The 25,262-nt window shown below is 38.3% G+C and overlaps 1 protein-coding gene across 6 annotated transcripts; it reads left to right on the top strand.

Moving 5' to 3' along the window:
• The first annotated feature begins 176 nt into the window (after positions 1–176).
• Positions 177–25,250, top strand: LOC108137650 (syntaxin-binding protein 5). 6 transcript variants are annotated; one of them, XM_017259478.2, is made up of 23 exons: positions 177–382; positions 4,288–4,824; positions 5,331–5,428; positions 5,499–5,687; positions 6,049–6,183; positions 6,253–6,316; positions 6,604–6,811; positions 6,876–6,951; positions 7,240–7,394; positions 7,799–7,980; positions 8,060–8,542; positions 8,895–9,037; positions 10,434–10,611; positions 13,781–14,669; positions 22,080–22,196; positions 22,279–22,401; positions 22,692–22,811; positions 22,879–23,319; positions 23,794–23,902; positions 23,958–24,044; positions 24,107–24,202; positions 24,470–24,594; positions 24,662–25,250. In XM_017259478.2, exons 2-23 carry the CDS (start codon positions 4,702–4,704, stop codon positions 24,916–24,918), a joined length of 4,398 nt encoding a protein of 1,465 aa, XP_017114967.1. In that variant the 5' UTR covers positions 177–382; positions 4,288–4,701; the 3' UTR covers positions 24,919–25,250. The 6 variants fall into 6 exon arrangements, with proteins under 6 accessions (XP_017114967.1, XP_041565019.1, XP_041565020.1 ...); XM_017259480.2 differs by lacking the exons at positions 177–382; positions 13,781–14,669 and adding exons at positions 2,035–2,477; positions 18,929–19,571; XM_017259477.2 differs by lacking the exon at positions 177–382 and adding an exon at positions 2,036–2,477.
• Positions 25,251–25,262: the final 12 nt, after the last annotated feature.

Here is a 25,262-nt window from a genome sequence, read left to right as displayed (position 1 = left end):
GAATTTGAATTTCCTGCCTTTAAAAAAAAAAAACTTTCAGTTTGACAAAATCAGAATACATATTAATCTGAGCGCAGTTGTCTGAAAGTTTAAAAGTAGTCACAAGGTGTTTTTTTAGTATATTTTAGTGTAGCCTTGTGGTATTTTACCGCGCCAGCGTATCTGGTCACACCGTTCGCAACACAACTGTTTGTCAAAACTGCCCCATTTCTCCCCGTAAGAGAATTTGTCGTTTGTCGTGCTTTTTGTTTGCCGTTTGCCGTTGCGTTTTTGTTTATCACCTTGCCCCGTGTTGATGCAACCGCATCCGATCCGACTATTTTGGATTGGAATGGTCAAGCGCGACAAGTGTCCAGCAGCGGAGAAAATCGCCATGAAACAGGTGGGCGGGGTTTTGGGTCTTACAGGGGATAGGGGGGGCTGTATTTTTGTGGGTGTTAGGGAATGTGTTTTGTTGTTGTTGCTGCTGGCGATGATGTTATGTCCCGTTTGTGTGTGTGCAAGTGTGTCAACTCAAAATGCAAATTCTAACGGCTTGTGTACGTGTTGTGTGCTGTGTGTGTGTATTGGAATGACAACATGTTTGCATTTGCGTGCTGCTTTTTAATATCATCGCCATCACATCACCGTTAAGTTGGGTTTGCTGGTCGTTTCGCTCCAGATGAATCACTTAAACTCTCCCTCTCTCACTTGCTCTTTTGCTCGCCGAAGCAGATTGTTATCAGAGCAGCGAAAGTCATTGTTCTATCTTTATTGTTCTTGTTCTTCGGCCAACAAGTTTCTTATTGGACTACATTAACCAACATGACGCAAGAGTCTTTCCCGCTCTCTCCTTCTCTTATGAGGTTCCTTTTTATTGCCTACTTTGCTGAGTTATTGATAATGGGCTCTCGCACAGAAAGGATGAAGCATAACGGCACATAACTCATTACCATTACCATGCAAATTTAACTGCGTGCGTGTGTTTGTTTGCTGTGCTAGAGGGAGAGGGCCTATTATATTATGGGAGTATGCAAGTATTTACATTTTAGCAGATTACATTTTTTAGTATGTACTCGCATGTGGGATTATTACTTCCCCTTCTTTAAAACAAAGTTTGGCCCCTTTTCCCTCGTAACAACAACAAGTATCGATTCCTGGGGAAACGAAACCTCGGCCAGGGTTGCTCTTTTGCGAACGGCCAAGTTAAAATCAAAGCCAACGACAACCCTACAACTCTTCGCTGCTTTGCATAACCACCAGGATATATGTATGTGCAAGTGTGTGTATTCTCCATATACATACACGTGTCGTGGAAACTGCGCGGAAAACGCTGCCGTTTGAGTTTTGCCCAGTTTCAGTTTTTCGCTGCAAAGCATTCGACGCGTTCGCACGCGTTGTTTTCCCCTAACCGAACAAAAAAAATCACAAAATAGTAGCCAAAATTTGGGAAGAAATCCAAAAGATCTAAAAATAACGAAGGGAGACCCCCCTAGAAATTTTATTCCAGATGTTTTGGCCAAGTAATTCAAAAAACCTAAAATTTTTTTTAACTTAAAACTGTGTATGAGTGTGTGTGTGTGTGTGTGCTCCTGCGCTGCCTCAACAAATTTTACAGTTGTATAAGTGGTGTATACGAGTGTGTACCTGTGTGTGTGTGTAACTCGTGTCATGTGACCGCGCGCGCAAAACATTTTGCATTGTTTTTGCCCAAGTAGTTGTTGTTGTTGCAGGACTCCCAGCGTGTACGTTTTTTGGGGGCGAAATAGCGTAAGCCTGCGCAATAGTCCCTCACATGGCAGCTGTCCACACATACACAGCAGCTAATGGCAACCGAGATTTTTTTTTATTAATTCAAGGGAAATCACCAGTGCGCCTTGAAGTAGGCTAAACAAAAAAGGAGCAGCGATTGATTCCGTTACATTACCAATAAGCATAAATTGCAAGCAGTGCGAGTGAGAGTGTGGTTCTAACACACATACATATAAAAGTCCTGGCAATAGCAAGCAGCATCGGCTGCTCTTTCTTTCTGGCGCTCTCGTTCTCACTTTTGCAGCAGCAGGAACGCAGCAGCAGCAAAATCAGCAGAAGCTCAGTCGACGAATTTTGGGCAGCGCTGCGGCTGAGGGAAAGCAGAGTAGAGATGGAAAAACATCGATGTTTCTTCACCAACTGACCAGCCAAGCACTAGCATATTTCTTGTTGTCCGCGTCAGGAAAAATCCCGTAAAAAATAAACGCTTAAAAACCCTACAAAGTTAGACAATGAGTGCTAAAATCTAAAGCTCAAGATATTTTAAAAGCGTGCCTCTTCAGTGTCCGTGTGTCTCTGTGTCTATGTGTGATTGTGTTTGAAAATACAATTGGTAAAAACTTAACAAAGAAAAAAAAACTATGATCTATCCAAAATAAAAAAAAAATATTAAACAAACCTTTTTTTTTCGTATGTTCAAGTGAAGAAGAAGCAGCAGCAGCTTAAGAAGAAGATGTAGCTAACATGTGAGTAGCAACAAGCAGGGCCAAGCAGTGTGTGAAAAATCTGTAAATCGAGGTTATCTATACACACACATACGCAGAGAGAGGAAGCGAGATGGTAGCTGCTTACGTACACATATATACATACACAGATTTGGGTAGCATCCTGCGACTCCCACTTCCTCTCGCTAGCTCTCTCTCAGCTCCTCTTTCTCTTCTGCTCTTCAACAATGGCATTTTAATCATCATTAGGACGAGTGGAAGGGGGACAGCACACTGTCATTATCAACAGACACACAAAGACACCTCCTGTTGTCCTGCAGGCGCCACCCCCACCTCTTACACTAATCTCTTTTTCCCCTCACTCCCTCTGCAATGTTTGTTTGCGGGAATTAAATTTAAAGTATGCCAACGATTTGCTTGTCCTTCCCACTCCCTCTATCCTTCTTGTTCTTCCTCTTTTTTTGCCCCACTGTTGCGCGCATTTTGTCCTGGCGACCCATATGTGTATGTATGTCCTTGTGTACACATGTAGGTTTGTCAAAGCGTAAACAATTGCAAATAAAACAAGCAAAAAAGTCAGCAAAAACAGAAACAGAGAAAAATAGAATAAAACAAGAACACACACAAAAAGGAAAGCCGAGTAGTCGAACACACGACATTTGTGATGTGCGAGTGTGCGAAAAAATCGATTTGTGTGCCATCAAAAAGTGCATATATAGGCTACCCATATTCCCATATCCCCATATCCCCACATAAACACACTAACATACACCCCGTTGTGCAACATAATGTGGCAGCAACGATTTTCAATTAACAGCAAACAATCGCTTAACATTTAACATTCGCTATTGCAATCGCAATATCCCGTTGTACAGATTGATTCTTTTCGCCATCCCCCTCGCACACACAGCAGGGGTTGAGGATGGGAGCTCTTAATTAATCTACGTGTGCTATTGTCAAAGACTGAATAGAAATCAAGGTTTATGTAATCCCCCAGGCCAGTCGAAAACAAAAGAAATAGAGATAAAAAAAAACAAGAAGCAGGGAAAACAAAGCGAGGAAAACCGCAAAAAAAATACGTTTCAATATCGAAATCCAGACAATTGGCAGCCGTTATCGATATCTAAATTGGCATTCCAGCAGTTATTTCTGGAAAATACTGGTGAATATATAAAAACGTTTGTCCTTATTCTCTTGAAAACGTTAAAGATTTTTCAATTCAATATACAACAATTTTTAAACAATATTTTAAAGAACTCGATAATGAAAATAATCTAATCGATTTTACAAATCTTAAGAACCGTTATAATTTATTTTTAATCCATTCATCCCTGCAAAAAATGTTAATTTTTTTTTAATAGTATTTGGATTTATTCAAAGCATTAATAAATAACATTTGTTAGAATATTGAATCGACTTTAAGCTGTAAAACGAAATAGATTCTTCATTTAACAAATAGAAAATACATGTGTATATACTTGTATAGTGCCCAATAAAAAAACATATATTTTTCCAAGCTTGCAATAGCAATTTCTTTAATGCCAATAAGCGGAATCAATTCTTATTTAGCTGAGTTTTTGAATCAGGAAAGTAAACATTTTTCTTGGGGGCTTAAATAAATGTTGATAATACTATTTGCCCAATATAAATAATCCTTGATTAAATAAAACAAATACACCTCTTCTGTGGGAGTTGTGGGTGCCATAAAAGGACCTCAGGGAGCACTTAGAATATAACACAGAGTGTAGTTCATTGTAATTTAAGCTTGCAACTAGTTTCCAGCCATTTTAACTAGATTCCCTTTCCTGCTTCTCTGTTTTGTTGATTGCAGCTATTAATTCGACTATTGTTAACCTAGTTTCACATCCCAAAAATAAATTAAGCAACAAGGACTAGCTCAGAGCAGCACTGGCTCCTCTGGCTTCGATTACGCACAGCTCTATCACTATCTAGAGACAAAAACTACCAAGGACTCGAAGAAGAGAATCGCCGCGGGCGGAGGAAGAAACCAATCCCCCCCGCACTCCACGGTTCTCCTCGGACCAGGATCATCCCCCTATCCCAACCCCGACACTGTTCAACCCCTGTAGAACCATCCAGTCCGCCACTCTGTCCACTCCGTCTCACTGTTCTCACAAAACTATTTGGCAAACTATTCCTCGTTGGCCAGACTATTCGAGGAGGAGCACCATCGCATAACTGAGGATAGAGCAGCCGGAGCACTAGGACGACTCATGTTACAAAAATGAAAAAGTTCACATTCAAAGGAGTTCTAGATGGATTTCGACAAAGCGTCCAGCCCCAAGCCACACGACAGGAGCAGGAAATCCAGGAGCAACTCAAGGCCGACCATTTTACGTTAAAGAAAGTAAGCCAATCACTTGTATTACACTCTCTTTAGGAAGTGACTTTGCTCAGAGGCATCTGTTGCAGCTAGCGGGTGTTTTATTTGGTAGCTGTAATGATTTGAATCTATCATAAGACACACGCGGCTATAACCGATGTTTAATGACTTCAAAAAGTTCATGTTGTATATATATTTATATACGTCGAGCGCGATACTAAAGATTAAAAAAAAAAAGTTAAGGTGTCTAGAAGTAATAATTTACTTTATCAACTTATCAGCTTGTCTAAAAAGATAACGTACATTAAATATTTAACGACCCTTGTATTTGTTTCTTAATTAAAAAAAGATTTCTGTGATAACCGGGCAAATAATGAGTTAAAAACTAGATTTAAAAACGTATTTGCCTAGAAATAGTGGCGCATAAAGACATAATTGTATGTGAATTTTACAAAAAGTGTGAATAATGTTGGTGATATAAGTATACGTGTTATAAATTTATTAAACCGACTGTGTTCTCTTTATCGCAGACCTTTCGCCATGGCTTTCCATACTCGCCCACATCCTTCGCCTTCGATCCAGTACAAAAGCTACTAGCAATTGGCGACAAATCGGGCTACATTCGTCTGTAAGTGTAAATTAAATTTGTTTGGTCAAAAGCATACTGATGAAATCTTTTTTATACACAACACCTTTAGTTTGGGACGACCTGGCGTCGATGCCCATGCCAAACACGAGGGCGAGTCCGAGTGCGCCGTGCTCTTTGCCCAGTTCCTGGTCAACGAAGGCGCCTTGGTCACCGTCACCGCCGATGACACCATTCACTTGTGGAACATTCGCCAAAAGACACCGCGCATTGTGCAGAGTCTGAAATTTCAACGGGAGCGGTAAGTTCTTTAACTCAAGTATTTCGCGTTCAGTTATTAAGTTACATGGAAATTAAGTACAGTATATCAAACTGTATTATTAGTTTTATTCTTTATTCTATTACAAAACGTTTTTGAATAATAGTCTAATAAAATTAATATGTTAAGTACAGTTCAGTAAAAATCCTATCTAAATAAAATAGTATCTAAATATAATACAACAATTCCATTTTTGATGAAGCAATTCAAAATATGTAATTGTGTCTTATTTTAGATCTTATTGCCCACTAAAACTATGAATAAAATTGACGTTAATTTAAGTTAGTTCCTACCAAAACTATAAACCTATCTCCTGATGACATAATTTCCATCTGTCTTGCAGCGTGACTTGCATACACCTGCCCGTTGGCAGCAAATGGCTGTACGTGGGCACTGAGAAGGGAAACATACACGTTGTTCAGATAGATACATTTGCACTTAGTGGATATATTATTAACTGGAATAAAGCAATTGAAGTGTAAGTCCAGCTCGCACCGAGGCGAAACCATAAAATGAAATACTAACAATGGGTTTCTACCAAATGCAGGGTTAGAACTAGTCATCCAGGTGCTGTGATTGCGTTATGTGATAATCCATTGGATGCAAACAAGGTATGTTATACGATCAGGGGGAAACCACTTTGGAAGCTTCTGAGCTCGACATTTTATTATTGCCGATGTTTGTGGCATATACAATTCTAGCTTTGTATTATCAATATGAGTGTAGGAATAAACTAATTGTAAATATAGGTAGAAAATGTTATAACAAAAATAGTTTTAAAATTGTAATTTGTATGTAATCAAGTTATTGTTCGAGGAAAAGAATCTTTTTGTGTGGTCGCCCCTACATTTAAATATATATATTGTATATGAAGACTGATGAGACTCTTTCCGCATAGTTGCTTATTGCATTTGAGTGCGGGCTGCTTGTGCTGTGGGATCTGAAGGCGAAATGCGCTGAATTACGATGGCAAGCGGCCGAGGCCGTCAAGTCCCTGGCCTGGCACTACGAGGGCAAGTACTTTGTGTCCTCGCACACGGATGGCTCCATTTGCTCCTGGCCAACGAAGCCGCAGGCCAAGCCGCAGTCGCAGGTCTGCCCGCATGGTAGGTCCCCCTCTCAACTGCTATTCTCTTATCAATCCCAATTGATTTGCGTTCTGTGCTTCAGCTAAAATCAACAAGGATGGCAACGCAGAGAAATGCAAACCGATTTATAAAGTTGACTTGAAGTCCAGCGTAACTGGGTAAGTGTTAAGAGCGCACCCATTTATTTCCATTTATTTCCAATAGGCAATACACATTTATTGTTGACAATGAATTTATGTATGAATTGTTATGTGGAGATAATGAAAAGTATTTCAACTCCTCATACAACTGCGGTTATAATCTTTATTTTTGAGTAATAACCATAAACGAAACAAATATCTCAGATAATAAGACTCAGCCTGCTTCTGGCGGCACAATAAAACAACAAATGCTAATAATAAAAACTTGACTCATATAATAGATAATATTGCTCTTGCTCACTGCAGGGAAACCTTCACAATTTTCTCGGGTGGCATGCCCTCGGAGAAGGGCTCCAAGTCGAACTGCATCACGGTGATGGTGGGCAAGGCCACCACGGTGCTGGAGATGGAGCACGCCGTATGCGATTTCATCACACTCTGCGAGAATCCCTGGCCCTGCGGTATGATTTTCTTTGATACAAACAAATTATATAGAACACAATATAGGCAAATATTTTAAACGACGAAGAAAAATATATTTCATCAGTAAAAGAGCATATTTCAAATATATATTTTATATGAATGTAAAACATTTTCTGTTTCTACATATTTAAAAATGTGATAAAGCAGTTTATTATCGTTATTATTACTATAATTAGGTCATATAATACTTTAAACACTTTAAGTTGATAGTGTTTTTTGGTGATATTTAATCACATTTAATCACAATTGTAGTTTGAAACAAATGTGAAAGAATTACATTTTTGTTAATAATGTACTTCTAAGTGAACGATTTTTTTTTCAAATTAAATTAAATTTAAATAAATTTACTGACATTTTTGTTTTTTTTTTTCTTCCTTTACAGAAACCCAGGAGCCGTATGCAATTGCCGTGTTGCTGCAATACGACTTAGTATTAATAGACTTATTAACACCCGGTTTTCCATGTTTTGAATCGCCTTATCCAATGGACTTACACGAATCACCTGTTACATGTTGCACATATTTAACCGATTGCCCATCGGATTTGGTTCCTGCTTTCTATTCAGTGAGTGTGTCCAACTTTTTATGGTTCCTATATTATTTATTTATTTATTTATTTACTAAATAATTAATTACAAAAATAGGTTGGTCGCACAACGACAAGTAAAAAGAGCTGCTTCTCGGAGCGCGAATGGCCGATATCCGGTGGCGAGTGGTCGCCGGCGTCGTGCAGCTATTCGGAGATCGTGATCACCGGACACCAGGACGGCAGTCTCAAGTTCTGGGACTCCGGTGCCGGCACGCTACAGATCCTCTACAAGCTGAAGACGGCCAAGATGTTCGAGAAGCCGCGCTCCCACGTCGCCCACTCGCATCCGGAAAGCGACAATCCGCTGGCAGTGCACCTCATCTTCCTTTGTTCGGAGTCGCGACGCCTCTGTGTGGCCGGCGCCATGGGCCAGGTGATGCTATTCAAGTTCCGCAAGGTGGAGTCCACGTCGGAGGTCCTGGTGCTGGAGATACCCATACTCTATGAGAATTTTGATGACATTTACGGCACGAGTCCCGAGTGCGACTTCCTTACGGGTCATCAAGTGCAGAAGACGGAGTCGAGTGAATCGGATAAGGTAAGGTGTTTAATATATGTATGTAGTTCAAGGGTTTCTTTTCACGCGACCAAGAATTTAATTCAATTGTAAAATTATATTTAACTATTTTTCTTTTTTTTAATTATTAAAAGAAGGAAGCTAAAAATATACATGAACTTCAGGGGAGGTTCTACCTAGTTAAATGGGACTTTATGGGTCTAAAAACTAGACATTTTAGTATTACAAATTTTGGCTTAAAAATATATCTAAAACTGTTTTTCAAAAAAATCTCTATGCATTGATACCACTCTTAAAAGTTTATGTTGAATTAGGAAAACTTTGTCTTTTGTATATATGCCCTATTGATTCAAAAACTCTGTTTTTTTCACAGACGACCGAGTGTTCGCTAAAGGTGCGCTTTGGGGCGCAGCGCAAGCCACCGGGCTTCCAGTCGCAGCTGGTCTGCCTCACCACCGGACCCAATCGCCGGAATGTGCAGGTCACTTCGCTGTGCATCAGCTCCAGTTACGGCCTGTAAGTAGCTGCTGCCACCACCCATCCAGCCACCCATCCAAGCAGCCAGCGCTCATCCCATTATCCCATCATCCCCGAGACACTCGCTTCGATCCATCCGACCATCCAACCATCCAACCATCCAAAGATCCATCTGCCCATTGATCCAGCCACACACGTACACACACCACCACCAAAAAGCCCCAGCAGCCCCCACCGCCAACAACAACCAGCCAAGAGCCAAGAGCCAAGCCACCCAACCACCCACCAGACAAAGGACACAGGAAAGCGGACTTAAAAGATACTAGCTTCCAAAACCCTGCCCCTTAAAAAAAAAAAAAAATACTTAGACGTAGTCTAGTTTGTATTCGTATATGTGCATGACGTTCTCTGAAAAGCGCCTGAGACGTAGCCGAAAAAGTTAAACAAAAAGTATCCGCTAACGCTCCATGAGTGTTCTAGCCCGTTCCCAGCCCCGCCCCCGCCTACGCCTACGCCAATGCCTCTGCCTCTGCCTCTGCCCCGCCCTCAGCAGCACCGCTTTTGTTTAGTTTGTTTGCGTTGTGTATTTCGTAGTATGCAACAGTTGCAAGCAGACCATTAACTAAATCAACTTCCCTTGGTGAATACCATTAGCCAAGGTCCTGGACAGAATTGTGACCCCCTGACCCTTGTCTTTCTATATTTTTAAACCGACTTTTAAACCCTTCCGCCCGACTGACTCAAAAACGACGAACTCAAGACGGACTCGAAACCGGATGGATCCGTATTTTAGTGCCTGGTGTGTGCGCGTGTGTGAGTGATGATGCGCATCAAAATAATTCATTTGTCTTTCAATTTTCGTTTTTTTTTTATCAGTATACGTATTTGTGTTCATATATTTTCAGTGTTTTTTATTGGGTATATTACGTTGAATATACTTTCAATTTTTATATTTGTATTAGTATTAATTAGTATTTTTTAAAATTCATTTGACTTTAGCTAAGCACTGTAGTTTGATTTTGTATTTAATTTTCTAAGCACACTTCTTATGCTCTTTTTAGTATTTTTTTAAATATATTTAGTGCAGATTTTTGTTGGTAAATACCGTTAATTAATAGAGTAAATATTAGTACAGATTTGTTGCATTTTATGTAGCATTTTTTTTAGAATTGCATTATAATTATTTCATTCCTTGGTATTTTATACAGCTATCATTGTATATTATTTATTTAAGAGTTTCTTATTTATTGTTTATTTCTTTTATTTTCGTGTTTTTATTTTATAATCCATTCAATATTATTATTTATGTTATCTTCATTGGCTTGGTTTCATCAGTTTTTATCCCGATAACAAAATGTTTTCTCGCATTTGTTTTATGGCGTTGATTTGTATGCAGTTGATTTTTGAAATATATATGAATATTTTCTGTTTTTAGAATGGCTTATGGTACCGAATATGGACTTGTCATAATTGATATAATCCAAAAAATTTGCCTATTGAGTGTTGCATGCCCCGATCTGTATGGCGCACATGATCCTTACTCGCGAACACCAAAAAGTCCAAAACGCATTGAGAACAAAGAGGAGCAAAGCCGATCGCCCAGCTCAGATCAGGTAAGTGACCTGTCTCTCTCTATCTCTCTATCTCTCTCTCTCTCTGTCTGTCAGTCTCTCTGTCTCTCTCTGCCAACGAGACAATTACATATGTAACCGAATCGCCGTGAACCGCGTACAAGCATACACTCGAACTCATACCGAAAACACATTCGAATTTGATTTGAATTGAAACACGTCATCACTGAACAAACAAACAGACCATATGATTCGAATTGGCCATTGATTTGAATTGAAACACAGCAACACTGAGAACACAGACAGACCAAAAAGTATGCTACATATAGTATGCTTAAATTCTCACACCGACCAACAAATGCTCAGCTCATTTGAACATGTTACATATTCAGTATTTTTCTAGACATCTTACTTACATTTAAACTTTATATGCATACCGATATTTACTTATTAAATTACGAACGAAATTTTAATTACGTATAACAAACTAACAAAAATACAAATTTTATATATACTTTATAACCCATATATAAATATATATATATGTATTTATATATATATATATATTTAATAATACTTGTATGTATGAGCTAACTTAAAAAAAAATCGTAGCCAATGAAACTTTTGTTTTGGTTTGTGTTTTTTTTGTTCTCGTTTTCCCTTTAGTTAATTTATCGCTCTCTATCTCTCGCCTGTCACCTTATTGCATTTTTGTGTCATTTTTATATTTAATGCGATCGAATCCACACCAGTAGTATTAGACCTCCAGTCCATATATATACACTCCCACCCCACAAGCAAGCAAGCAAGCAAATATAACCGACATATATAGCTGATTATCTAAAAAAAATTGTAAAACCATAATCAAAAAGCTATAGTTATAGCTTGGTGTATATACATATATATACACGCTACCAAGTATTTTGCGGTGTACTGTAGTTATAGTTGGCTTTTTTCCAGCAAATAAGCTTATAACCTATGTATCTTTTTTCAAACAACTACCTAACCATCCCGCTCTTACTCGTTACGATGATGCCATCGTTTTCTTTCTAAACTATGTAACCATTCCGCTCTAACCCTAAATTGGCTGTAATTTAAATTTGTATTTTGATATTTTTTTTGTTATTTTATTTAAATCTGGCCATTCCCTTTCTCTGTCTCTCTCTCTCTCTCCATCTCCGTTTCTAAACCTATATCTTTCTCTGTCTCTAAGTGACCGCACTAAATGAAGCATGATAATAATAATATTTACATTGATTTTAAGGTTTTTTTTGTTCTTTGCACGAAGCTTGCAACAATTCCATAATTGATTAATTGATTTGGATTGATTCGTGTCTTTTTTTTTTTGTGATTTATTGCCACGCCCAAGACCATTACATAGTCACGATTAATGGCTGTGATTGTTGTATGTACATGTACGATGTGTCGTTTGATACCGATAGCGATTCGATCTGATTTTATTCGATTCCCTCTGATTCGATTCGGTTCGATTTCAGTTGATTTCATCTGAGTTGTGCCTGAAAAAAGAGCCTAGCGAACAATCAAGAAACAATTTCTACTGAAACAACATTAACAACAGAAACAACAAATTATACGTTTCTCCTCCTCCTCTCTCTGTATCTGTCGCTCTTTCTCTGTTTTTGTGTACCAACTCATTGAGTTTTTGATTGATGAAGTGTATGTGTGTGATTTTTATGAATTTGGTCTGTTCTGTCACCTTTCTTCATACACCTTTATTAACATAACCACCCACCCACCAATGCAGCTAACAAAAAATACAATATACATTTTTTTACCTAATTCGGATTGATAATTGATCGTAGTTCATTTTAAATTTTTATTCTAAATCTATACTTATTCAAAAAAATTGTTGTATTGCCTGTGCGTGTGTGTGTTTGTGTTTGAGTTTTGCATATGCGTATGTGTGTGTGCATATGTGTTGAACACACCCACATCTAGCATCAAAATGTTATACACCTTAAGTATAACAGCTAATTAAGCCGTTGCCTAAAGTAAATGCCCAATCCAAAGTTTGTTAACCCCAAAAAAAAACCAAACGAAACCAAATAAAAGTAAAAATCAAGTATAAATTGTAAATTGTTAATACGATACTCCCTTAATCCCCTCTAAACCACCCAATAAACCATTTAACCTCTGTTTATCCTTGTAAAAAGTACATACCAAACATACTCCAAAGAAAGAAAAATTGGAGCAAACCAAAAATGCAAATAAGCAGCAACAAGAATGCGCAGCTTTCATAACCCTGAATGTAAAAAAGAAGAAAACGACAAAAGCATGCCAAAATCTATTTCCCACTTTCATTCACCACTTTTTTCCCTTTCATGCTTTTATAATTTATACTTCATGACCTACTACAATGTGCAAGTAAAACGGAGACTATTCAAAAAGTTCGTTGCCTTTGATTTAAATAAAAAAGATCCCAGATCTGTTAACAAATAAAAAAATACAACATTTTTAAAACTGAATGATACAATCTTATCGTATGTTTAATTGGGACCATAGGCAAACCTAGCAGAGCCTTATTAATGGCGCCCGACCAGGGACTGAAAGACGAGTCAAAATCCTAATGTCAATTGAAATGATTAAATTGATCCAAAAAAGAAATTATTTTAATTAAATTCACTTCAGCCTATTACAAGGAACAGGTTAAAAAATCTGTATATTAAATATCTTTGAGCAATAGTTACGCATATCTTTGTACTTTTAGCATCAACTTTTTTGCCTTCTAAAAAAAAAAACCAATATTGTATAAATAGTAGGTGGTAACTTAATAAACACGTTTTTATGTCCAATTAAATTTCAGAAAATTATTACAAAAAAGGCATTTTTCCCATATTACTGTAATTTTATGCTGTACAATTTTTTGTGTACTTTTCATCTTTAAGTCACGTCACACTTTACTGTTTTCCCTTCAATTGTTGCTGCTATATTTATGCATCTTTGGACTTGCTTACATAAAAAATGAGAACAAATCAAACAGAAACCAAAACAGAAACCTACAAACAAAGCCAATCTAGTTACCTTAAATGAAGTGAATGTTAACATCCCTTAATCCCCCTAAAGCCCCCTAAATTCCCCTGTCCGTCGAAACCGACCACTATTTTTCTTATTGTTGCCTGAACGAACAAAAACCAAAACGAAAATTAAAACTATGCCCCCTACCCCCCAAAAAATCCCGATCTTCATCTAGCTGAACGACACGACCAGTCCGGATAGTCCGTCGCTTGAATTTGTACCAGAGACGGCCGGCGAAGCAACAACCCTCGACGGCGTGTCGACGGCGATGAGCTCACGTCCCAGTTCACCAGAGCCGGTGGTGAATAGTTCCCGTGAAACGCTGCTCAGCGGATCGGCAGCAGCAACGGCGACAGCAGCAGCATCGGCGGCCATGATGGCCAAAAGCCCCCAGCGAGAAGATGCGGCTCCCAAGGAGCTGCAGGATAGAAGAAAGTCCATGTCCTGGAAAACGTTCAATTTAAAGCGTCAATTATCGAAAGTCAATATGAAGATCGGCGGTCTGAATGTGAACACCGATATGGAGGCCCTCAAAAATAGCTCAATTTTCTACACGCCCAAAGAGGTGTCACCGGACGGTGCCACGCCACCGCCCACAGAAGAGGAGGCGACGCCGGATGGCAAAGAGGAGGGGTCCTTGGACGATGCTGAAATGGCACCAAATGTGATGGCACCATCTCAATCGCCAGCAGTTCGTGGCAAATTTCGCTCTGCCACCACAGATTCGCCGGACGAAGGGGCTGGTAGCAGCAGCACAACCACCACTGGCATACGACGGGTTGACTTTGAACAGCCAGCTGCGGTGGAGCCGGAGCGGCCCAACAATTTACCGCTGGCTGATACACCCGCTCCGGTGAAGCCAGCCCGGCAAAAGTTTAAGGAGAAGTCGCGTGATCAGCGGCTATTGTCCGTTCCGAACATTAAGTACCAGCCGCGAGATTTGCGCGGCGGTGTACGGAACCTCAAGAACGATGTCTCGCCGCTGATGGGCGGTGGGAGTGGAGGAGGCATTGCCAGCGGCAGCGGAGGAGTTGGAGGAAGCGGCGGTGGAGGCAAGAAGATACGTAAGTATGGCCCCTCAGCGAAGGATCACACCCCATCTCCCCCCGAATAATAAAACAGAAAGTGTTCTAAGTGTTCTCCAAAAGGCAGCCGTTATCTATCCCTTCTATCCCTTAAACACATTACTTACTACTATATGCAGAGCGAGCGAGCGAGCGAGTTTTTTTAACTGAGTAGTCAGTCGCTAGGCAGGCAGACAGAATTTGAACCAGGTATCCGAATCTGAGTCCTGGAATCGAAGCTGAAATGTCTTTCTCCTAATTGAAATGTTACTGCGTTTATGCAACGATTTTTGTTGTTTCTTATTGCGAAAATAAGAAATATATTTGTTTATGTATTATGCATTGTAATTATGCATTTATCAAAATTAAAGGTGCTCCACTGCACTGAGCAAAAACTACAATTGGCGGCCCAGCAGAGACTTAAATGTAAAATACTTAATGAAGCGAACAAATGTGTTAGACTTGTCAGAATTAACCCCTATAAATGGCGCCCGAGCAGGGACTGCGTTACATGTCTTGTTCGTTAGCACATTTTTGTTGAAACTTCGACCTTTGAAAATACAATTGGACACCTTAAAGTGGTAGGATGTCCCACATAAACGCAGTATTTTCCCCCTCGACGTTGCAAATGATTTCCTATCTAATTCTCTTAACCCCCCCTGCCCCCTGCCCCCCTTTGTCTCCTTCCCCGACCACCGGCGTTCTGTCGTCGCTTCTGTTTGGGTTTTTCACTTTCTCCTTTCCGTTATGTGTTGTGCCTTTGCGTTTTTTGTTTTGCTTTTATTTGCTGCAAGCTGTAGAAAATAGCAAATCAAATGAGATAGTACTGTAAATTTAGCACCCCTGTGTCCCCGCCCCTGTTCCTAAACCCGCCGACCACCCCTCTCCCAAAAAAAAATCAGCTAGACTTGTGCATATTATAAAAATCGAATTTAAAGATGCCAAACTAAACGATAACCAAAATCCGATGATGCTTTTTTTGTTCATTTTTGAAACGAAAACAAAAACCAAAATTGCATTTTGTGTATAGAGCCTACTTTGTAGAGTGTTAGCTAATAAAAACGACAACCAAAATCAAGTAAACGTAACAGTAAATATATATAAATGTAAAAAAAAAAAAAAAAAACCAACAACCAAATACAACTAGAACAGCTATCTACAACCACAATGTGATGCAACAACAACAGCAACCAACAAAAAATTCACATACGCACCCAAACAATACAATTACAACAACTTAAACCAACAAAAAATCGTAAAAATACAAAAATAGAAAAAACTTTTGCCAAAAATTTCTTATCTATGCTTCTTCTTCTCCTCAATACCTAGGCAACGGATGCAGAAGAGCTGCAATACAACTGCCTGTATGTGATTGTGTGGAAGTTCTTTGGTAAATCATTTAACAACCACCACAACAACAGCAACAACACTACCACCACCACCATCATCACTACTCACCAGTCACCCAAAAAAACACAAGAACAACAGCCACTAACAAGCACCATTACAACACCCATATACATTGTGTAACTATAAAGCTCTTAATTACCTACATACCTAACTATTCAGTATGCAATAAAAACATGATATCTACATTTAAATCTAAGAGACAAATGTAAAGCGGATGCGCTGTAGGCCAAACACCACACACTGAAACCACAACTCACCACACTCTGTGTATGCACTGTGCAAAGTGAGAGTGCAGTTAAAATGTAACCAAATCTAAAAACCTCAAAACGATATGTTGATTGTTGTACGTTGGCCACTTCATGTGTTAGTCTATAAGTTCACCACTCGAACTCACCCCACTCACAAACGGAAACCAAAATTAGTACGCAATTAAATGAGTGTAAATTAAATTACTCTTAGCCTTCTGGTTGCAATTTGGTGATCGATGCCACTTTAAACTGTTCATTGACTGAGTTCGATAATGGGTTAAAGCTCAAATGTTGTGCTCCCATCCATGTTTGTGGACCAATTCCTTGCCCCCTCAAGACCCATGGCCCAAAGCCCCTTGTTGTCTTCTACTTTGATGGCCTTGGTTCCTCTTATCGATTATTTGGGTAATTTCTACGATTTTTTCTTCGTTCATTTACAAATTTTGTTCGTTTCGATTGTTCTATTGAATGTGTGTTTTGGCTATCGATAAGCAAATTTACCGTTGCCATTTTGCCTTTATTTTCTATTCCGTTCTTGCTTAGCGCTTAAGCCAACTTTACAATATCTCACTTGTACATAATAACAATACCAAACCAAAAAATGATGTTGAAAAATGAAGAAGAGAATTCTATTATTCTTAATCATATATAACCAAATACTTTTAAATCGATTATCCATATGTACTACCAGCTAATATATTCACCCGCATAACCACATGTCCACCTTAATGCCTTCCTCTCGTTCTAACTTGAGATCCACGAACGTTTATTCGCTCTGTATATCCGTCTAATCTATCTTTCTCTCTCTCTCTCTGTCTCTGACTCGCTCGTATTTTTGTACTTATTCACATTCCATAACATAACATACATACATTTACAAACGTATTCTACTTTAATGTAATACATGTTATGATCACCCAAATAATTATTATCGTGTTCTCGTGTTTTTATTGTATATCATGTTTATCACTGTCAATCAAAGCCACCCAATCAATGTCACCCACCCACCACCACTGCAACGACGCCTCCTTTTCTCGCTGTGTACTCGTATTTGTGTTGTGATCGAATACACGACTATTCGATAACTTGTTGCTTAAGCGAATACTAAGTGTAAAAACACACAACATTGCACTGATCACCAAAATTTAATCATCATCTAACGCTTATGTATTTACCACATCACAATCAAAAAATAATTACATCTTGTTTGCTATGCACCGGAAATGAACCGATTAACGAAAAACGATAGACGATTTGCGGACTCTACTATATATTGCTCAGATAACAAGACACGCACACTAACTACAGTGATCAGCTTGCTAGTCAGGACGAGTTTTATCTATGTATATTTTTACAATGCGAAACAATTTTGTTTATTTATTATAATTTAATTACACTTATGTTTTTATATCTTTAACTTTTTTATCTAGAAAAACGTTCTGTCAAATAAAAAACGAGTTAAAAAGACTGATTTACTGCAAAAATTGAAAAGTAAGTTTTAAGCTTTGATATAATTCAAATCAATAAGTGGGTAAAAATAATAGAAGTACAAATTTTATATACTTTTATTTTGTTTTTTAAACAAAATGATAAGTTATTTGGTTTTTGTATTATTTCTAATTTATGAAACAAACCCTAGAGATTCATCTTAAAACGCATACTTAAAGGTATTAAACGCATTTCACTTTAGCGGATATCAGATATAGAGAAAATTAGTATTTAGTATAAAACTATGAGGCGATACAATTTCGATTATTTAGACAGTTGAATGTTGGTTATGGTTGTGGGTAAAATAATATAGTCGTCCGATTTTTACTGAAATATTTAACCATTACTTTATGTCGAAGAACTAAAAAAAAAATTAAAAAACAGCAAAGTTATAATTTTTTCGATTGTTCCTATGGGAGCTATAAACTATAGTCGTCCGTTCCGGCTTGTTCCGACTTATGTATGTTCTACCTGCAATAGAGAGACAACTTTTGGGAAAGTTTCATTTAAAACTGAAAGACTAATAACAAAAAGTTCTTGTTGTAGGTTTTTAGCCACCTTTTCATACGTATAGCATAGATAAAATTGTACACTAAATCTATAAGTTAAAATTAGATTTTTAGCCAACTATTGAATTTATTATTTGTTTACTATTTACAGTGATATTTAAAGATCCAAAATTTAAAAGTTAGCCAGTCTTACTGTACATAAACATAAACTCACTAAAGTTTGTCCTAATTTGCACACTCGTTTCGGTAATCCTTATGTTGACGTCTCTTAAAAGTATGCAACACACTCACTTCCGAAAAGCACACTAACAAAACTCACAAAATACACAAACACACGCACACCCACTCGGCACAATATAGAACAACAGAAGAAATTGCTAACAAAAAAAAAAAAAAAAAAAAAAAACCGAAACAAAACTCGAAAAACCAACGAAATGTGAAAGAGATGGCCATTCAATCATTTAGTGCATTTATCTCTCTGTCTCTTTCTCTGTCTTTCTCTCTTTCTCCCTATCTCTATCTCTGACTATGTGTGTGTATCTCTCTATCTCTCTCTCCCGTGTCTCCCACAATTATTGTTTATGTATATTTTGCAATTGCCCAGATCAACGGCAGCGGAGTTGCGACAGCAGCACCGCAGCAGCAGCAACAATCGCAGCAACAGTTGCAGTTACAGCAGCAACAGCAACAGCAGCAGCAGCAGCTACAGCTACAGCAGCAACAGCAACAGCAGCAACAATCGATGGGTGGTGCTGGTGATCCTGGTGGTGATTTTGCAACCTCGTCGTCAGCGGCAGCAGCAGCAACATTGGCGGGATCCTCCATTTACGGTGCAGACGATGCAGGTGCGGGTGTTGCTAGTGGCGGTGTTGGTGTTGGTGGTATTAGCAGTGCGATTAGCGGTGGATTTGGTGGTGCGGCTGAGCCGCAACAGCAGCAACAGGTGCCGCAACAGTTGCAACAGTTGCAACAGCAGCTACAGCAGCAAACGCAGCAGCAGCAATCCTTTGAGGCATCTTGTGATCCATGGGGAAGCGAGTGCGTTGGCGGTGGTGGTGCTGGCGGCGGCGGCGGTGGTGCAAGCGGTGGTGGTGGTGCTAGCGGTGCAGGTGCGCAACAACATCAATATCAGCATCCGCATCCGCATCCGCATCCGTATCCGCATCCGTATCCGCATCAAACATCCGTTATACAGCAACAGCAGTCAGTGACATCGTACGAGTCCCTAAAAAAGTCCAAATCACAAGGTGGGAGCACAACAGAGCACTACAGTAAACAACAACTAACAGCAACCACTACAACAACAACTACAGCAATAAATACAAGAAACAACCAAAGCAACAAAAGCAACAAATAACAAAAACAAAAAAGAAACAAATTGCACCTATAGTCAAGAGAACAAATTGCATTTCTTTCAACTGTATACACAGGCACATTCTATATACAGTTGAACTTCTTTAATGTGAAAATGCCCATCGTCAAAGCCTCCTCATTTAGTCTAATCAGGAATGCAGAGTAGAAATTTTCACATTAACTTCAATTTTTTAAGGGAAAGAGCAAATCTGATTGTAAATGGTGCAGCGGCAGCCATGCAGAATCTTAGAAAAAGTTTCAGTCTGCGCAGCGTCTGCATCGTTTACAACCAGCCTTGTTGAAGTTCGACTGTGTTTCTGTCTCTCTCTCTCTCTCTCTCTCTCTCTCCCTCCCTCCCTCTTTGCACACACACACCGCACACGCACACATCCAAGCACACGCACACACACTCACATAAATATGGACAGCAGACGATGCACGTTGCTTGTGGCCCCGCCCCCTTCCTCTGTATGTGTGCGTGTGTATGCGGATATTCTGGTGTGTGTGTATGGATTTTGGAGTTTTTCGGTATTTTTCGTTTTGATTTTTTTTCTTTGTGTTTCAGTCTTTTTGGCGGGTTTTTGAGGGGGGCGATGGCTGGAGCTGTCTGTGTCTTTCTCGCTAGTTCGCTCGCTCGATCGCTCTCTCTGTTTCTCTCTCTGTCTCTCTCTTTATCTAGCCCTAGAAAATAATCTAGCTATAACAGTGCATACAAATATGTTCTCTATCTGTCTCGCTCGCTCGCTCGATCTCTGCTCGCTGTCTCTTTTCTCTCTACTTTAACTCTCTCTTTTCATCTACTTCTCTGCTACTGTCTTCTTCTTCTATAACTCTCTCTTTCGACCTCTATCTCTCTCGGTATTTGTTTTTGCATTTGGCACGCTTTGAAACAGAAATATGAACTTTAAAACCGAATAACTAAACCAAGAATTAGACTAACTAGATTTCAATATAGATACTGAAAAGGAATACAAGATCCGACTTTGTATTGGCAAAAACTAAACTTTTGCATAGTCCACACACATGCATACTATCACACGCACACACACATACACCCAAACATACGCCTAGCTGAGCACACATGCAAGCGAGTTTACTCGTCCTTTTTTCTTAAGTTTTTTATCTTTACCTAGTCTCAGACGCCTGCCGCTTACGAAATTGCACTAACAGCAAGAAAGCTAAATGAAAAAGTCACTCAGCAAATAATAATTAAAAACAGTCGCTCGCAGGTTCAAAAAATACTTGAAACCAGGGTTGCCAATTGCATAAAGTATTCAATACAATATACAATATCCAAAGTAACTTTTTAAGGTAAATCGAAGTTTTAAAAACTCACCTTTGAAAATTGCAAGGCAACGTAAAAGAATAATGTAATTAACAAAAAAAGTGTTCGATATCATTGCTTCTTGAAAAAACAACTTAATATCAAACATTTTGTTTGTATGGTTGTACGTGTAAATTCACTACACATGTATTTCTATTTAAATTTAATTTTTGCAAGAATTACAAAATTTGATACTGGACAAAGTTATTTACAAGCCCCTCAAGTACTAGTATTATTTAATGCAAGTATTTAAGTTCAATACATTGAAGTTAAATATTATTTGCCAAGTCCATATTTGATTAACTTTTACAAAATCAATATTATTTTTAAATATGTTTAACATTTTAAAACGTCCGATTGGTTTTAATATAATATATTTTGAACATTTTAAAAGCTGTAATGTTCTATCTCAGTATAATGATGAAGTATTTAGTTTTTGCAGAAATCAATTTTCTTTCGCAGCAATACAATTTAAAAATCCCTTAAGATTTTCTGATTTTGAAAATAGCTAAATTATTTTAAAACAAAATGCATCTTATTATTTTTAAACATTTAATTTGCTTATGATATTAAGCTTGATTGATAATTTGAGCTGCTGTTCCCGTCAATTTATTTATTTTGAGTTGTGATTCATATAATTAAGTATATTAATATCCTGCGAGCGACTTTCGCAAAACATTTATAAACACACAAAAACATGCAAGCCACACATAGAGCAACCAACATCAATTAGGCAGCCTAGCGGTATTTTAGTGTTGTGCAGCGCAAAAACAACATAGTGCAAAAATCGCAATTATAATAATTCAATTAGATAATAAAGCAAAAATTCGATAAAATATCTAAGCAAACAGTTTTGCCTAATACCGCCCGCCGCTTTTACTCTCTATCTCTCTCTTTATCACTCTATATTTCTATCTCTCTATTTCTATATCCGCCTGTCTCTGTTTTACAATTTTTATCAACGTATCTAACGATTTTGATGTAACTTCTTTATTTATCTTTTTCTTTCTTCTGTCTGTATGCTAACCACCAACAAACCAATTTCTGATCCCCAAAACCAAACCCGAATAAATTACAGATAAATTGGATGGAACTTTCTCAAGATCCAGATCATCGTCAATGTCCAGCATTGATATGTCTTCCTCTGAATCTGTTACCTGTTTAGCTTTTATCGAGAGTTATGCAAAACGTAATGGTAAGCTTGATCGTTGCCCACCATATTTCTCAATTTTATTATTCAATTTGTAATTTATTTATTTTTGTTTTGTTTATAATAGATATTTTGACACTTGTTCCTACTTTGTGGATTGGAACTAGTTTCGGTTCGATACTGACATTGTTCATCACCATGCCGGAGCGAGATGTGCGCAAATCTCAGCCAGTATTGATAACAATAAATGGTATGTAACTATTTTGTGTTAAAAAATTGCTTTATTAAGTCTTAAACTTCAATTATAGGAAATGCCAATTTAAACGATCTAGCAATAGACTTTTCCTCATTTAAAAATCTCAAATTGTTTTAAGAGGTTAACATTTTTTTTATTTTTAAAAGTAATATAGTGTCACACTATACGTCTTCAGAATTTTTTTTTTAATTTGTATTTATTTTTGGGCAGATCCAAAAAACTAGATTTCCCACACAAGTCTATATTCTATAGTATTTTATCAAATGTACCTATTCTCTTTCCAGGCGGCCCTGTGGTACGACTCAAAGGATCCATTACTTCCATGTCTTTTTTAGACTCATACGGTTCGATTATACCCTACACGTTTGAGACTTGGCGTGACGAGAAACGGGACAACAAAGACCGTAAGTCAAGCAAACCCCTATCCATCCTAACCACTGAACTAATTTCAATCTTGTTAACTGGTTAAAGGCACACCGACAAAGAGCAGCAGCCGCACCAGTCCCACATTCACACCGACAACTGCCAATACAATATCAAACACTTCGGTCGCTGGCGGCATGGCGGGTGGAGCGGCTGCTGGTGGTGCAGCCGGTGGAGCAGCCGGTGGTGCGGCGAGTGGAACGACCGCCGTCGGTACACCTAGCGGTGCGGCCGGTGGGTCAGCGGGCGGAGCGGCCGGCGGCAGTGGAGCGGCCACCGGGGGCGGTATGAGCAGCAGCAGCGCCAGCAGCAGCGGCATCAGCGGAAGTGTGAGCACCGGCCTGGAAACTCTCACCGATCGACAATACATCGTTATCGCTAGCGAGAAGCAAACAAAAGTCTTCGATGTGGCCAACCAGTGTTGCATCAACCGCATACAATTATCGGAAATGGATTTTGCAGTCAAGGCAGAAACTATCACGATGAAAGGTGATACAATTTGGGGAGCGTTGCAAACGATGCAGGGTTAAAAAAATGCTTTTTTCTGTTTAAGCACTCGAAATAATATGCAACCACCTTTAACAATATTTCTAAACGCTTTTCAAAAATGTTTCTTTTTTTTTTAATTTAAACTAATAACATTTAAAAATTTGCATTAATTTTAAGTTGTAGATGACTTTATTACACAAATTGATTGCGATTTCGAAATTAATTAATTAAATTAAATAATTTAATAATTGGAATTGAATGAAAAGGTCATTAAATCTTCAAAAATAATCTTTACTAAGTTAAATTTATTAGTTCATTTATTTTTTCGCCAATCCTTTCCTTATACTTAACAATTAAATTACAAATAATTGTTAATTTATTTCATTCTCAATCTTTATTGAAGGCATTTTTGCATATAACTGAGAATTTTGTTTATAGTTTATTAATCATTAATCAATGTTCATTCTATTTCAGATGGCTCTTGCTTAGCAACCTATCTTTCGAATGGCCATTTAATGGTACATAGTCTTCCTAGTCTAAAACTGTTATTGGATACTGATTTCTTACCGCTTATGGAACTAAGGTGAGTTCGGACTTACGAGCTTACAAACCCGCACTAATGCTCTCCACTTTCTTAGTTTTCAAACAAAATGTAAACAGGGAATTGTGGATCCAATGCTTTCGATATGGGGTCAACAGATCATTGTTCATGAAGATACAACTCAGTAAGTTGGGAGTGAAAATAATATGGCTATTTAGTTTAAACATTGCTTTTACCATTTTACAGAATATCAAAAATATTTTGCTTTAGTCATAAAGGTCATGGATTGTACATGGCATCGCCCACCGAAATTCAAAAATTCACGATATCATCGGAATTTTGGTAAGTCTAAAGACTGATTTTGCAATTAAATACGTTTATACTTAAGAAAAATGTGATCAAAGGACCAATCTTTTAAAAGTTCAATTACAATAATAAACAATTTTCGTTTACAAAAATCTTGTAATCTAAATTATCCGTGCAAGTTCTGTTGGAAGAGAGAATTATCTTTTTAGAAATATAAATAAATGTCAGCCACAGTTTAGTTGACTAAATATTACTAGTTATAATTCTTAAACTTCTATTTAAAATTGTCCTATTTTGTTATAGTCAATTTATTTTGGAGATGATGGGTGAACTATATACGGTACACGAAATGCCCGAACAGCCGAAGGAGGGTTTCTTCAAGGGTCTATTTGGCGGCGGCGCCAAGCTTCTGGATCGCGAGGAGCTATGTAAGTTGGCTTACATCGGCAGATGTCGATTGCTTGGGACTATAGTTTCTTTTGTCAATCATTGCAGTTGGCGAGCAGAGCGGGAAGGCGAATCGATCGGTGGCCCGGCACATACCCGGACCCTCTTTGGATCAGCTCGGCCAGCGGGCTTCCACCGCCGCATCGGAGATCAGCCGGGCGCACCAGCTGGCCATGGAGCGTGGCGACAAGCTCAACTTGCTGGAGGAGCGCGCCGAGCGCATGGCCAACACTGCTCAAGATTTCAGCGGCACTGCGCATCAATTAATGCTTAAATATAAAGACAAGAAGTGGTATCAGTTGTAAAATATCTATTTTAGGAGCCAATTCTACCACAGTTATTGTAATATTGCTTTTATAACACTTTCTACTACATTACGAGTAAAGTACACTTATTTAATTTCTGTTTTCAAGTCGTCACGTTATTTACAAAAACCCAAAATCAACAAAAAAAAAACAACAAAAAACGAAAATTCACAAAAACAAAAACAAAAAAACTGAAAGAGAAAAACCAACAAAAAAAAACTGTTTTTAATAAAAATATATAGACCAAAAAACAGGCACTATGGCGTCTTATTGGATTGTTGGCATTTGCTTAGAGAAAATAAATGGATTTGGTACTTTAAAAATGTAAAAAACTCTTTTATTGT

The sequence above is a fragment of the Drosophila elegans genome, unplaced genomic scaffold (genome assembly GCF_018152505.1).
Source record: "Drosophila elegans isolate 14027-0461.03 unplaced genomic scaffold, ASM1815250v1 contig_149, whole genome shotgun sequence".
Taxonomy (NCBI): Eukaryota; Metazoa; Arthropoda; class Insecta; order Diptera; family Drosophilidae; genus Drosophila; species Drosophila elegans.
Note: the sequence above shows the minus strand (reverse complement) of the source record. Positions and strands in the feature narration are given on the sequence as shown.

Bases quoted from the DNA above. Each gene is read 5' to 3' on its own strand.
- LOC108137650 (XM_017259478.2), top strand. From the start codon at position 4,702: ATGAAAAAGTTCACATTCAAAGGAGTTCTAGATGGATTTCGACAAAGC. The intron at 5,429-5,498 runs GTAAGTGTAAAT...CAACACCTTTAG, and splicing joins AAATCGGGCTACATTCGTCT to TTTGGGACGACCTGGCGTCG. The intron at 7,395-7,798 runs GTATGATTTTCT...CTTCCTTTACAG, and splicing joins CGAGAATCCCTGGCCCTGCG to AAACCCAGGAGCCGTATGCA.